The following is a 14,109-nucleotide window of genomic DNA, read 5'->3' as shown; positions in this document are numbered from 1 at the left end:
CCAGTTGTCTGGTAGAATGTTCCTCCTTCTGGACTTGTTAGATCTTCCCCTTACGACTAGATTCAGTGTAAGCATTTTTTGCAAGACGTGTGTACCTCTTTATCACACCTCATAGAGGACACATATCTTAGATTCTCCTGCTGTCAGTAATGCTAAATTTGATCACTCGGCAAAGGCGGTGACTGCATGGTTCCATTGTAACTGTACATTTTCCTCTTGGTATTTGGTAAGTAATCTGAGGGATGCTACTTTGAGGCCACGTGAACGTCCTGTTCCCAGCAAACTCACACAATCCTTCACTGAATCTGTGATTACTGATTATGTACCCGATGATTCTGTAACTGTCATGCTCCCACGTTTATTAGCTGCCATTCTTACCACACCTTCATTTTTTTCTATCGTTTGTTTCACTATGGAATCACGGTTTGGTTTTTTAAAAGTCATTATTAAAAGTTTTAAAATTCGTTATTACATACTCCATTACCATCATAATTCTTTTTTTTGTAAGCAGAAAATGTGTGTGCAGAAATTATAAAGTGAATACAAAATACTGATATTTTTGAGAAAATAGAATTGGATCAAATCAATAATAAAAATTTTCCCATGGTTCCATGGACTTCTGAATAGTAAGATCATTGGTATTTGACATAGCCATAATGATGCTGTCCACACAAAGTGAACAATGCAAGAGGCATTTACTAAAGACTATGAGTATTTGTTATATGGATTCAGCCCATTAATAATCAATGTCCATTTCCATCCTGTATCCTGGACTTAATTTTTTTTTTTTTAACCATCATAATTCTTGTTGATGCTCAAATGGTCCCAAGTTTGACCAGTGGAAACCACTATAACCACCTGTGTCTCTTTGACACATCCCTGTTAGTCCTCAAGTACTTCCCTGCTTTGATTAACCCAAGTTTACTCTGTACATTTCCTACCCAAGACCTGGAACCAGCCCTTCTGGTTTCCCCAAATGGTTTTAACTACCAGAATCTAATCCCTCTCATGTTTTGGTTTTTTTTTTTCAAGCCTGATGCCAAATCTTTGCTTTCCTTTGCACTTGCTTCCATCAAGCAGTATACAGTGGAGTATACTTTTGTGAACAACTATTCTCAAAGGCAAACAGCACAGTTCTCACACACACACACACAAATAAAGGTGATAATATGGAAAAAGGCCAGTAGCTACAAGTGGATGTGTGGCGAGAAGCAGTCTATTCATACTCTGCCCACAGCATCCTTACTTTTTGTTTGCAATTACGTAGTTTGCCAAGCCTCCTGGAAAATGTGAGTCTATTTTTGGGTGTGAAGTGATGACTGTTGTTGAAATTTTACATATACAGTTCCCTTTTCTGTGGATGTACAGTATACGTGAACCAGATCAAAACTCAGCCCAGGTCAAGTATGCCCTCTCTCCAGGATCCAGCCCTCTCATTTCACAGCTTAATGACAACTCTGGCAGCAGCTTGGAGGGGGTGTACCATTTCAACCTGAAGAACTCCCTTCCATTGATTCATGTTAATCTGTCCAATCACCATTTTCCTAAAGAGGTCTCCTGACCCCTGTTCTAGGTTAGGCCTCTATTCTGGGCTGAATTCTGTCCCCTCCAAAATTCAAAGTCCAAACCCCCAATGTGACGGTATTTGGAGAGGTAATTAAGGTTAAATGAGGTCATAAGGGTGGGGCCCTCATGTGACAAAACTAGTGTCCTTCTAAGTTGAGGAAGAGATGCCAGAGCTCCTTCACTGCCTGTTAGCCCGGAAGAGAGCTCTCACCATAAACCAACCCCGGTGGCATCTACCTTGACCTTGGACTTCTGACCTCCAGAACTTAAGAAAATCAATGTTTGTTTAAGCCACCAGGTCTGTGGTATCTCATCACAGCAGCCCGAGCTAATGCAGCCCCCCAGCTCTGGCGTAAGGATCCTCCTTCATTTCCTTCAACATAGCATTTCCCACGCACTTTCCTTCCTTTTAAACTACAAGGGCTATTTCTGTACCAGGTACTTCTCCCATTAGATCCACAGCTTCTGGACCATGTGTGGCACACAGAACTCAATATTCAGTGAATGAAATTAATAACAAATCCTCCAAATTAGGAGGGGGCCAAGAGGAAGAAAAAGAGAGGCGAGGTAAGGAAGAAACGAGTGCTGTTTTCACCCTAAGTACCAAAAGCCCCCCCAATAAGTTAAGGATTATCTAGAGTATGATCGTTTTTATTCTACACAATTAGCATTTCATTTGTCTTCCTAGTTTCTATTGTACCATCAAATGTGTCTGATTGTATTAATATATGCTTCTGATATATGAAAGTTGTCCCACTCATTGTTTTACATGTGTCTTCTGTACCCATCCAGACTGTACGTGCCTTGAAGTCAGGGTCTTATAAACTCTACTGAATCCTCATTGTACCCAGCCCAATACTAGACATAGCAGGCAATCAGTAAAGTATTATTAATTTAATAACAAATGTCTGAATTTCAAAAGTTTTCTTTGATCCAAAAAATAGGCTTATATTTCGTTGTCCTTCAACAGAGAACCAAAAACTCTTCAGGAATGTTTCATAGATTCAAGGTCAATTCCTTCCTCTTTGGGGACAAAAATGCAACCATGTAGTTTAAGGCTACCCAAAATGGAATCTTAGCCACTTCATGTTTTTTGAAGGGTATGACAGTGACTTCTCCCCATGCTATGCACTGTCCAGAATAAGCCAGAAGTGGGTATTGACCTCTTGCCTGGCCTCCTTACACAGGCTTCTTTAAAGGACTCTACCTGGTACATAAATGTTGAAAAAACTACCTTCAGAAGACCAACTTCTAACAGGAATTCAGAACTAAAACAGTTTTTTAATGGTCTTTCTTAATAGGTATTTAGTAAACAGTTTCAGACACATTTTACAATAAACAAAAAGCTTCTGCTAAATGCCCTTGTGTGTATGAACATATTATTAAATCAAAACGCAAAAACTTCAAACGTCTAAAACTTTATTGCCAGAATAGCAAACTTCATAAAGACACCTTTTGGAAGTACATAGAAAATGAAAAGCAAAATAAACAGAAAACTTTGACCAAAGAACAGCAAAGATTGCTACTATCATGCACATACAGTCAAATTAATACCAAACCAAACAGGTACAATTAAGAGTATATGGGTCATGCAATCCAAGGAGACTCATTGCAAAATGCTTGGGTTTGAGGGGGATTCTTTGCTTGGGGGGGAGGGGGGGAATAGGGTAATTTTCTCCTCATACAGAAAATGGAAATATTTAGATGAGATGCAGACTGATGACTACAAGGTCAATTTAATTTTTATCTCCAAGAACAGAAATCTGGATTATAGGCCATGAGAAGTTCAAGAAGCATCACTCAAAAATCTAAAGACAGAAGAGAAGAAACAAACTTTAGATTCAATTTGTGTTATCCTTACAACTGATTACTACTTCCTATGCACTACATCCAGTGTATGACATTAGTTCAGGTAAGCTAAGAAGATAAAAAGCCAGAACAGCCTTTACCATTTGATTCCCCCCATGGCTACATTTTCTTAAGCCTAGAAAGTTCTATCACTATCCTACAAGCACAAGGTTTTCTTTTTCTATTATTTAGTAAAGTGAAAATTCATATAAATGAAAGCCAAGGTCTAGCAACCATTTCCAGCCAACTACTAGTGCCCAACAGAGCTGTTGCTAACGGAGTAGGAGTGGGAGTAGGAAGAATTCCCCGTTGCATCGAAGCTTCCTCTCCGGGACCCACTGCGGGAACCGGATCGGGAGCCGGAGCGGGAGCCGGAGCGGGAACCTGGGGCAGAAGACATGTTATAAGGGCTGGGCAGGCCCTTGGAGGAGACCGAGGCGGCCTCCAGAAGGTGCAGGCCGGTGATGTCTTCCACCATGGAGCGATTCATGGCATTCTTATAGGATATTTTCAACTTGGTTTTGGGGCAGGTCAGGATCTTGCCGTAGCTGCTGGGGTCTTGCAGCCTCTGCGCTGCCCGGCCATCGATGTACCCCTTTCTGATGGCTTCTTCCATGCTTATCCTCCCTTGCACTTCGGGGTCAATCAGGCCTCCCGTGAGGTACTGGAACTCCAGGAAGCGCTGGCCGGCCTCATAGGGGAGCCACTTTTCTTTCACTGCCTCTGCTGCCGACATCTTCTTCTTTCCCTTCACGCCTTCAAAGCCGAGGAAGGCTTTCTGAGCAGGCTTCAGCCTGGTGGCCATATCCTGGTCAATCAGGCCCTGGGAGACGGCATCCTGGAGGGACAGCTTCTGCCCAGTGGTTGGGTGGATGATGCCGCCCGTGCAGGCCTGAGCCTCCAGAAGCCTCTGCCCAGTGATGCTGTCAACAATGCCCCGCTCTATCCCTTCCGTAACGGAGATCTTCTCCAGGTTTTCCGTGTCGAAGATGGCTGCGATGGGGCTTGATTCTTCCAGGGGTTCGGACAGGGACCTGCTCCTGATGGTTAAATTCCTGACGCTGGATACGGTGGAAATCTTGCTTAAGGACTCATGTCGCGAGCTGCTGAAGACATCTTCGCTGACGCCACTCCCGGTGCTGACACCATTCTTCAAGGAGATCATATCAGCAAACTGAGTGAGGCTGAGGCTGCCGGACTGGTACTGGTCAAAGAACTTCCGGTCAATGAGGCCCTTGTCAATCGCATCTTGAATATCATACTGACTGCCCGTCTTCCTGTCTACCAGGACCACCCGTGTGGAGCCGTCCGATCCAGTGATGGTTATTTCTTCCCACTCGCACTCCTGCTCACACAGTTCTTTGAAGGTTTCATAATCTATGAGGCCCTTCTTGTAGGCCTCCTGGACAGACATCTCCTTGTTGGTTTCCGGGTCAACTATGACCACTCTGCGCTTCCTGAGGGTATTCTTTTGTGATGTCTGCACCTGTTTCTTCTTTTCTTTCAGGGGCAGAAGACACAGCCCCGTTTCCTCATCCTTAATGCACCTTTCTTTCAGTTGCAGATATGTAAGGTTTTCCTCAGTGTTTGGGTCAAAGAATCCTTTTGTATCATCACTTGGATCCGAGAGAATCTCATTGAGCTCCTGATTGAAGTAGCCCCTCTTGTACGCTATGTCAACGGGCAGGCGGTGGCTTTCCTTCGGGTCGATGATCCCACCGGTTGCAATCTGCGCTTCCAACAAGCGAATGCCATGGCCCTTTTCGATGAGTTCCTTGTTCATGGCTTGGAACAAGGAGATGGTGTTTCCCGTTTCAGGGTCGTTGTAGCCGGTGACAGCTCGTTCCGCAGACAGGAGCTTCTCCTTGAACTCGATGCCCACCAGACCTCTTTTGTAGGCTTCCTCCACCGGTAACCTCAAGTTGCTAACAGGATCCACCATGAAGCCAGTAGCTGCTTGCGCTTCCAGGAGCTCCAGGGCAGTACCAGGTCGAACCAAGCCAATTTTCATGGCCTCGTAAATGCCAAGCTTCTGTTTTGTGGTCTCATTGTAGATGCCTGCGATGCAGCTTGAACCCTGAAGGAATTCCTTAATTCTCTCACCAACCTCAGCATAAGAAATCTGACCTGATTCCAGTTCATTGACAGTGGATGGTCTCAATATACCGGAATCAACCAGCTCGGAGACGGTCACGGGTTGTCTGATTCCTTGGAAGGACATACTTCTCTTCTGTACCAACAGCAGAAGCAGACCGGTGTGTGGTTCGATTCTGCACCTTTCCCTCAGCTGTATGTAACTGACCTTCTTTTTGGTGACCGGATCCACGAAGTTCTTCTGACTGTCTCGGGGATCGTTCAGGGACCGATACAGATCTCTGTCAATCAGCCCACGAGCCAAGGCTACATCTTTCGGCAAAAAGACGCTGTTCACAGGGTCCACCACACCCCCTGAAGCAATCTGGGCTTCCAGCAGACGCATTCCAATTTCCCGATCAATCAAATTTTTCTTGATTGCTTCGGACACAGACACCGTCTTGCCCGAAAATGGGTCATCAAACCCAGTGATGGCTTTCTCTGCTGTGTATATCTGCTGGCGGTCATCGAAGTCGATGAGATCCCGAGCTATGGCGCTGTCAACAGTCAGCTTCTCGTTCCTGTGGGGATCAATTATACCACCAGTGGCTGCCTGGGCCTCCAGAAGCATGACCGTAGATTCTGGGGTGATCAAATTCTTTCTCTTGGCCTCTACCAAAGAGTACTTTTCCTTAGGGGAAGCGGAAGCTCCAGCGATAGCTCCTGCTCCCCGAAGGAAAGGCTGGATCTCAGAAGAAACTTCTTCCACTGACTTTTTCCCCTTCAGCAGTTTGTCCAGGGTTGTTTTGTCAATCAGCTGGCACTCGTACAGCTGCAACGCCGTCACCTTCTTCCTCAGTCCGTCAAACACCAGCTTCGAGGAGTCAACGGACCACTCGTACTCAGTCTGGGTCTCGCGGTGGGAGCCGTACGGGCGCTGCTTGAGTTTGTCGATTTCCCTCTGAAGCCGGGAGCGCTCTGTCTCCAGCTGGGACTGGGTCTCCCTGCTGGAATCTTCCAGCTTCCGCTGGCACCTCTCCTCGATCCTCTTGATCTCCGCCTGGAGCCTTTCAATCTCACTCCTAAGGCTGTTCTTCTCTCTCTCGCTCTTTTCTCTTTCGGACTCTATCTTCCTCACAACCTCCTCTTTGCGGGAACACTGCGTTTTCCACTGGTTCAGGTCATTCTGGATCTGCTGTTTCTCACACTCCAGGTGCTGTTTCACCCTGCTTTCTGCCTCGAGGGTCACTTTGGCGCGATTCAGCTCATCCTCTAGCCTCTGCAGCCTGGCCTTGTCTTGCTCCAGAACTTTGATTTTCACCAGGAGGCTCTCTCTCTCCTGCACCACCTGAGAGCACTGATTCTTGGATTCCTGAATCCTATTAGATGCCTAGAATGCAAAAAAGAAAGAAATGGGAAAAAATAATGATGTGCTCATATCACAGGACCATTATCATTTAACTTCTTTTCCCATATTTTTAAAAAAAGTATATTTACATATTGGCCCTTTTCTTTTCCTTGAGTATACTGTTATTTTGTTATCTTACAAGTTCCTGAAAAAAATTCTGTAGATACATGTTGCCACTTTGATAAATGGCTTCTATACTTTCCATATTTTTCCACAGAAGGAAATAGGAGCAGCTGTAGACCTGGCTTACTCTTAATAGTAATTATGGTTTGAACACATACGGGGAGTTTTATTCCAGGTTATCCCACCTGCTGTACCTACATTTCACCTGTTACAGCTATACTCACATGTTTAATAAAGCAATACAAATCTACGGACATACACACACCCCTCACCCAGCCCCACACAAATATTGTCTACAGAAGTCAAACGTATTAGAAGTTAAAGAGGTTAAGTGTTTTAATTAGGGGTTAAAAGAAGAAAAGTCAAACAAAAAGAAACATATTAGGGCCACGATGAAAAGAGCACAGAATAACGCATGCAGAAAAATCACATAAGCAAGCAAGAAAGTGATTTTAAAACTGCACAGAAAACCCATTTAATGTGGCTTCTGTTTAGGAAAACTTTAATTACAAACGTATGTCACAGCTCACAAAGAGCCACCTTCTAGAAAACAGAGTGGAACATTGAGAGAAAGTGATCTCAGATGTCACACCCCAGCCAAAGTTCGAAAAGCAGAGCCAAGTGTGGGTTACACAGGGATGGGCACCCGATGTGGCAGTAGAAGAGACGGGCAAACAGCACTGAAATTACCCTGAAGCAGCGTCTGGATCAGGACAGACAGCAGCACAGCATCAAAAAGAAAAGCGAGACGTGTGCAAGCATCCAGCCCAGCAGCAAGAGCACAGCCCAGCTGGGAAGACTGTGGAGGGAATTAGTTGAGAGGGAGTGAAGCAGCGATCAAATATTTGTGAATACCTCTAATGCCTGCTTTTGGAATTTCTCAATTTCCTGTCTCAAATTTTCCCTCTCTCTCTGTAAATCATTAATCAGGCCCTGCAGCTCCAGGGTCCGGGCGTTGCTCATCTGCAGCTGGCTCCGGAGCTCCGAGATGGTGGCGTTTTGGTGGTGATCAGCCGCGCTGCGGCTCTGCTGGAGGTCGTCGTACTCCAGCCGGAGGTTCCGCAGCTCCCCCTCAAGCAGCAGGTGCTCCTTGGTGAGGTTCTCGGTCAGCGACTGCAGCCTCTCGATTTCGATCTTGCTCTCGTTCAGGCTCCTGCTCTTGTCCTCGACGGCCTTCTGGAAGTGCTCGTTCCGCACCTGCGCCTGCCTGACGTTCTCCTGCTCCTGCAGCAGCTGCCGCTGCAGGGCCTCCACGTCGGAGGCCAGCCTACGCAGCTCGTCCTGGGCCCTCTGCTTCTCCCGCACGTGGCCGTCCAGCACGCCCCGCTGCTGCTGCAGCTCGTCCTCGCTCCTCTTCTTGACGACGGCCGCCTGCTCCAGCTGCTGGGTCAGGCTGGTGACCTGGATGGCCTGCTCCTTCAGGGACCTCTGCAGGGTCTCCAGCTCCTCCTCCAGCGTCTTCCTCCTGAAGGAGTCCTCGGAGGCCGCCCTCTTCAGCCACGCCAGCTCCTCCTCCACCTTCTGCTTCTGCAGCTGCAGCTCCTTCAGGGAGCTCTGGAAGCGGGCGGCGTCCTGCTCCTTGACGGTCCTCTCCTGGGACACCCGCTCGTAGTCAACCCTCAGGCACATCAGCTCCTGCTCCTGCGCCTTCAGTTTGCCGATCGTCTCTGTGGCGCCGCCGTAGGCCTTCTGCAGCTCACACTGCGCCCTCTGCCACTTGGCGTTTTCGTCCTCCAGACACTTGCGCTGCTTTGCTTCTGTCTCGGACAGCTGCTTTAGCCTCTCTATCTCCTTGTTTTTATCCTGGATCGTCTTGGCGGCATCATCCAGAGACTGCTTGTACCGCGTGCTCTCTTCCACCCGCACCTGCGTGACCTGCTTCAGCTCCACCTCCAGCTGCTGCTTCCGCTGCGACATCTCCAAGCCCGTGGCCTTTTGCTGTTGGACGTTCTCTTCGACCCTCCTGAGGTTCTCCGTGGTCTGGGCTAGAGCGTTCTTCAGCTTTGTTACTTCTTCCGAGAGGCTCCGGTTTTCCCTGGTGAGAGTGTCTATCTGGGCTCGGTAGCCGCTGGTGTCCTCCTCCTTCTTCAGGGTGAGCTGGTGGATGGTCGTCTTGGTGATGTTGATCTCCGTCTCGAACTGGTTCTTCAAGCTAATGATTTCCTCATCGTAATTGTTCCTTACCTTAGCCAGTTCATTCTCATATTCCCAGCGGCGCTTGGCCTCCTCCTGAAACTCAGCTTTGAGTCTTTCGATCTCCTTGTTTTTGTCCTGGATGGTCTTGGCAGCCTCCTCCAGGGACTGCTTGTGCCTGGCGCTCTCCTCGGAGCGCTGCTGGATGACCTGCTTCAGCTCCATCTCCAGATGCTGCTTCTTCTGCAGCATCTCGGAGCCACAGGCCTTCTGCTGCAGGGCATCCTCTTCTGCCCGCCTCCGCTGCTCCGTGGTCTGCAGGATGCTATTGGTGAGCCGGACAATCTCATCCTTCAGATCTCGATTCTCCTTTGAGAATCTATCGAGCTGGTTTCGGAGATTTTTGGAATCATCCTCTTTTTGCATGGATATCTCCTTGATGGTAGTCTTTGTGATGTTAATCTCTGTTTCGTACTTGTTCCTTAAATTACTCATCTCCTCATTATAGTGGTTTCTTACCTTTGCCAGCTCACTTTCATATTCTCTCTTCCGGGTACCCTCCTCCTGCAGAAGAACCCTCAACCTCTCTATCTCGAACTCCTTCTCCTTGGTGGCTTTCTCATACTCCATTTTCTGCCAGTCAAGGCTCTCCTTCTCACTCTGCCTCGCCTTCTGCAGCTGGTCATAGTCGTTCTTCTGTTGATCAAACCTGTCTTCCATGGCTTTTCTGCTTCGCTTTTCATCCTCAATCTCGTAAGTCAGCCGGGTGATCTTCTCATTGAGCTCTTTGATTTGGCCGTAGCACTTGTCTAGATTTTGCTTGGCTGACTTGCCATCCAGCTCAGCCTGTCTCTTCAGCTCCTCCAGGCTCACAAGCTTTGCTTTGAACTGGGAACACTCCGCCTGGTATTTCTGCAGGTTCTGATCCAGGAATTTGTTCTTACTGCAGTTTTCAGAGTTGGTGTCTCGGCACAGCCTGAGCTCCTCTTCCAAAACTTCGATCTTGGTATTTTTCAGCTGTGGAAGGGAAATCAGAGAGCATGTTGAAAGAAAGACACCTCACATCATAAGAAAGAAGTGGTACTTCCTCCCCGCCAGACCAACGTGCTTTCTCATTTCCTGTTACACACCTGCACACACACACAGACAAGCACGCACACACGAGCACACATGTAGACACTGATACAAGGCAAAAGCTACTGGACAAAAAATTCAAGAAATCTGTATTCTTGTCATAATCCTTCCGTCAACTGCTTGCGTGATCTTAGTAAGGGATCTACCCTCTCTGAGTTTCAGCTTCCTCATCTGTGAATGAGGGAATTTCTTCCAAGACCAAAAACTTATGATTTCCTAAATTATGTTTCCTTTATTTCCAGGTATCAAGTAAGTTTCCATATAAACTCAATTCGAATATTAGAAATGAGTAAATTAAACAATAACTTGACATGGAAAATTCAAATCCAGCTAGTCCTGGATGTTCTTCTTAATTTAACACAAAGAAAGAAAGAAAGCAAATTCCTTGACCAAACATTAAATGAAATTACTGGGGGTTATGGCAAGGTAAAATAGCTATAATTTTGAAAATATTACCTGAGTGCATTCCGAGCAGTGTACTGGAGAACAGGACTGACACATGATTTATGAATAAACTATATTATACTAACTGTTTAGAGGAAATACAGTTTTACCAATGAGTATGTCCAAATTCATGTTATAACGAGGCAGTAATAATTAAGTTCCATTCTATTTTCTTTTTTGATCCTCCAAGGAAATAAAGTAAATTACCTTCAGATCTTCCAAACTCTTCAGCATCTCACTTAAGAATCTGTAATAGTCTCCGGACCTTGTAAGAAGTTCTATGTACCGAGCATGGATATCTGCAGCCTTGGAGAAAAGAAGTGCAAGGAAAAATCAAAGGTATTGCATTCAAAAGAAGTCCTATGCAAGCTGACCAATTCTGTTTTCTAAAACAATCCAATAGTGAAATTATATTTTAAAGAGTGAACTCCCTTCTTTCACCTGTGCTAATTCCAAAACCCAATAAAAGAATAAAGTGCAATGAAACAAAGGGCCAAAAACCTCACATTTCGTCCTCATCACTCCAGGGTGTTCCCCCTAAACCATCTGATGGGTGATGTTCTCTGACACCTTTGAGAAGAAGTTGTCTTTTAGAAATCGACTGGATATTTTCCACTCTTTAAATGCCCCCCTCACTAAACCCAGAATTTAAGCCCAGTTTCTGCAAAGATTCTACTGTATGAGCAATAGTCCCAGACTTCTCACTGATCATTCCCTAAAATGCATTATGCTGATGACTTACACTAGAGAGAGGATAACCTATTAAACCTTTTTGAATGGATACCCTATAGCAAGAGATGAATTCAGGGAGGGTAGGGAAGACAGGAAGGGGACAGGGAAAAGAGAAGATGCAGAGGGAGGGGCGAGCTCTAAGAGATGGGTGATGACATATCTACCTCTTGCGTAATCACCCCAGAAGGAGACTGAACGATGGTTCTCTTGACAGGTATGTTCAGTAGAGTTTCCAGTCCTGAGGTGTATGACGCCAGCTGCAGTTCATAATCCTGCAGAATAGTAATGTTTCAGAAAAACATACTTAATTGACTTAAAAGGAGACACTGATGGCTACGGTTCCCCAGCTTTAAATCACCAAGCTGTACTTCTAATGTCCAACCCCAAAGGCCATCACGTGCTGCTAGTGTCCAAGCATCATATGACACTATTAAACCAAGTAGCAGCAGTTTATATGCAAAATGGAGATCTCTGCACACACCCCCAGTCTAAAGGATGAAGACCGGCCCATTCCCGTAGATATTGCCAATGTATAATCAATTCAAGCTAATGGATAACAGCATTTACAGTTTGTTCACGAGAGAACATATAAAAACCATAATCGCTGTCCCCAAGAAGTCTGTAATCTTTAAAGTGAATCAGAAAATAATGTAGTTAATAATATTCTTTTATAAAAAAAGTATGGAACACTTCATGGATTTGCACGTCATCCTTGCACAAGGGCAGGCTAATAATCTCTGTATCATTCGTTTTAATATACGTGCTGCCGAAGCAAACACGGTTAATAATATTCTTGATGAAACATCAACATTCTTTGTGAAACCAACATACCTTAATTGATTTTGCACAAAGTTCGGCAATTTTTTGTACTTCTTCTGATTTGTCTCGTTTGCCACTTATATCACTGTGCAAGTTCTATATAGAAAAGGAAATATTTACAAATGTTAAAATGTACACATATTTTAAAATAAATGTTTTTTTTCACTCTTTAACCACTGTAACTTGTTTTTTTTCCCTCAGTTTATGACTACATGTTCAGACCCCATCGTCTCACAGTTAAACCTTGGGAGATGAGCAAGTTTTCTAGTCAGAAACTAGAAGAAAGATCTTCAACTTCTTATGATCTAAGAGGTTACTATCTGGCCGGCACTCTCTTCTGGTCCTATCACCTCAGTTTATAAAGATACTTTACTATGACGGTCGTTACATTATTTCCATGTTCACAACTGCATTTCTTTGTAAATATCTCAATTGCTTTTCCTCTGGACACTATTTAAGCATTCACAAAATGGACTAGTAATAGTAAATATTTATCATTTCATGAAAAGATACATGCATCCCCATGTTCACAGCAGCAGTATTTACAACAGCCAAGACATGGAAACAACCTAAATGTCCATTGACAGATGAATGGATAAAGAAGATGTGGTATATAGACACAGCTGGAATACTACTCAGCCATAAAAAAGAATGAAATAATGCCATTCGTAGCAACATGGATGGACCTAGAGAGTATCATACTAAGGGCAGTAAGTCAGAAAGACAAAGACAAGGACTTCCCTGGTGGCACAGTGGTTAAGAATCCGCCTGCCAATGCAGGGGACATGGGTTCGAGCCCTGGTCCGGGAAGATCCCACATGCTGCGGAGCAACTGAGCCCATGCGCCACAACTACTAAGCCTGTGCTCCAGAGCCCGCGAGCCACAACTACTGAGCCCGCATGCTGCAACTACTGAAGCCCATGCACCTAGAGCCCGTGCTCTGCAACAAGAGAAACCACTGCAATGAGAAGCCCGCGCACCACAACGAAGAGTAGCCCCCGCTAGCCGCAACTAAAGAAAGCCCGCGCACAGCAACAAAGACCCACCCAGCCAAAAATAAATAAATAAAAATAAATAAATAAATTTATAAAAAAAAAAAAAAAAGAAAGACAAAGACAAATACCATATAATATCACTTATCTGTGGAATCTAAAATATGACACAAATGAACTTATCTATGAAGCAGAAACAGACTCACAGACAGCAAGAACAGACTTGTGGTTGCCAAGGGTGGCAGGGGGAAAGGATGCACTGGGAGTTTGGGGTTAGCAGACATAAACTATTATATATAGAATGGACAAACAACAAGGTCCTAGTGTGTACAGCACAGGGAACTATATTCAAGATCCTGTGATAAACCATAATGGAAAAGAATATGAGAAAGAATGTATATATATGTATAACTGAATCACTTTGCTGTATACCTGAAACTAACACAACACTGTACATCAACTATACTTCAATAAAGTTTTTAAAAAATGTATCACTTTAAACCTAAGTACTGCTATGAAAACCAGAGGAAAGTACAGCTTACACCCAGTGACATCTATGCAATGACAAATTGCCTTATACCTTCTGCTCGTTCAAAAATCGCATGACCGTGTTGGAATCGCCAAACTTCATGGATTCTAAGTTATCCTGGCAGCGTTTGGCATCAAAGAGCCATTTGCAGAAAGTCTGATAGTTATCACGGTAATTCCTCAGTTGCTTGATTTGTTTCTCCAGGTCCCATAATCTGGGGCAAACAGAGATAATAAAATTATTTAATATTGCTCTTGCTCCGCAAAAGTATTTAACACAGAGTTACCCGATGACCCGGCAATTCCAC

General features: G+C 44.9%; 1 protein-coding gene across 6 annotated transcripts in view; it reads right to left on the bottom strand.

Annotated features, from left to right (window-relative positions):
- Positions 1 to 2,968: 2,968 nt before the first annotated feature.
- Positions 2,969 to 14,109, bottom strand: part of DSP (desmoplakin) — a 42,502-nt gene continuing 31,361 nt past the window's right edge. Inside the window, exons 19-25 of one of the 6 annotated variants that reach the window (XM_082413239.1) lie at positions 13,854 to 14,016; positions 12,293 to 12,376; positions 11,626 to 11,733; positions 10,937 to 11,035; positions 7,874 to 10,168; positions 5,717 to 6,877; positions 2,969 to 3,374 (exon numbers count right to left, since the gene is read on the bottom strand). In XM_082413239.1, coding sequence (XP_082269365.1) covers positions 3,363 to 3,374; positions 5,717 to 6,877; positions 7,874 to 10,168; positions 10,937 to 11,035; positions 11,626 to 11,733; positions 12,293 to 12,376; positions 13,854 to 14,016 — 3,922 coding nt within the window. In that variant the 3' untranslated portion in view covers positions 2,969 to 3,362. Of the gene's footprint in view, positions 6,878 to 7,873; positions 10,169 to 10,936; positions 11,036 to 11,625; positions 11,734 to 12,292; positions 12,377 to 13,853; positions 14,017 to 14,109 lie in introns of all 6 variants that reach the window. The other 5 variants (XM_082413241.1, XM_082413242.1, XM_082413237.1 and 2 more) reach the window with 5 other exon arrangements.

The sequence above is a fragment of the Balaenoptera physalus genome (assembly GCF_965194825.1).
Source record: "Balaenoptera physalus genome assembly, chromosome: 11".
NCBI classification, from domain to species: Eukaryota; Metazoa; Chordata; class Mammalia; order Artiodactyla; family Balaenopteridae; genus Balaenoptera; species Balaenoptera physalus.
This window is presented reverse-complemented; position numbering and strand designations above follow the sequence as displayed.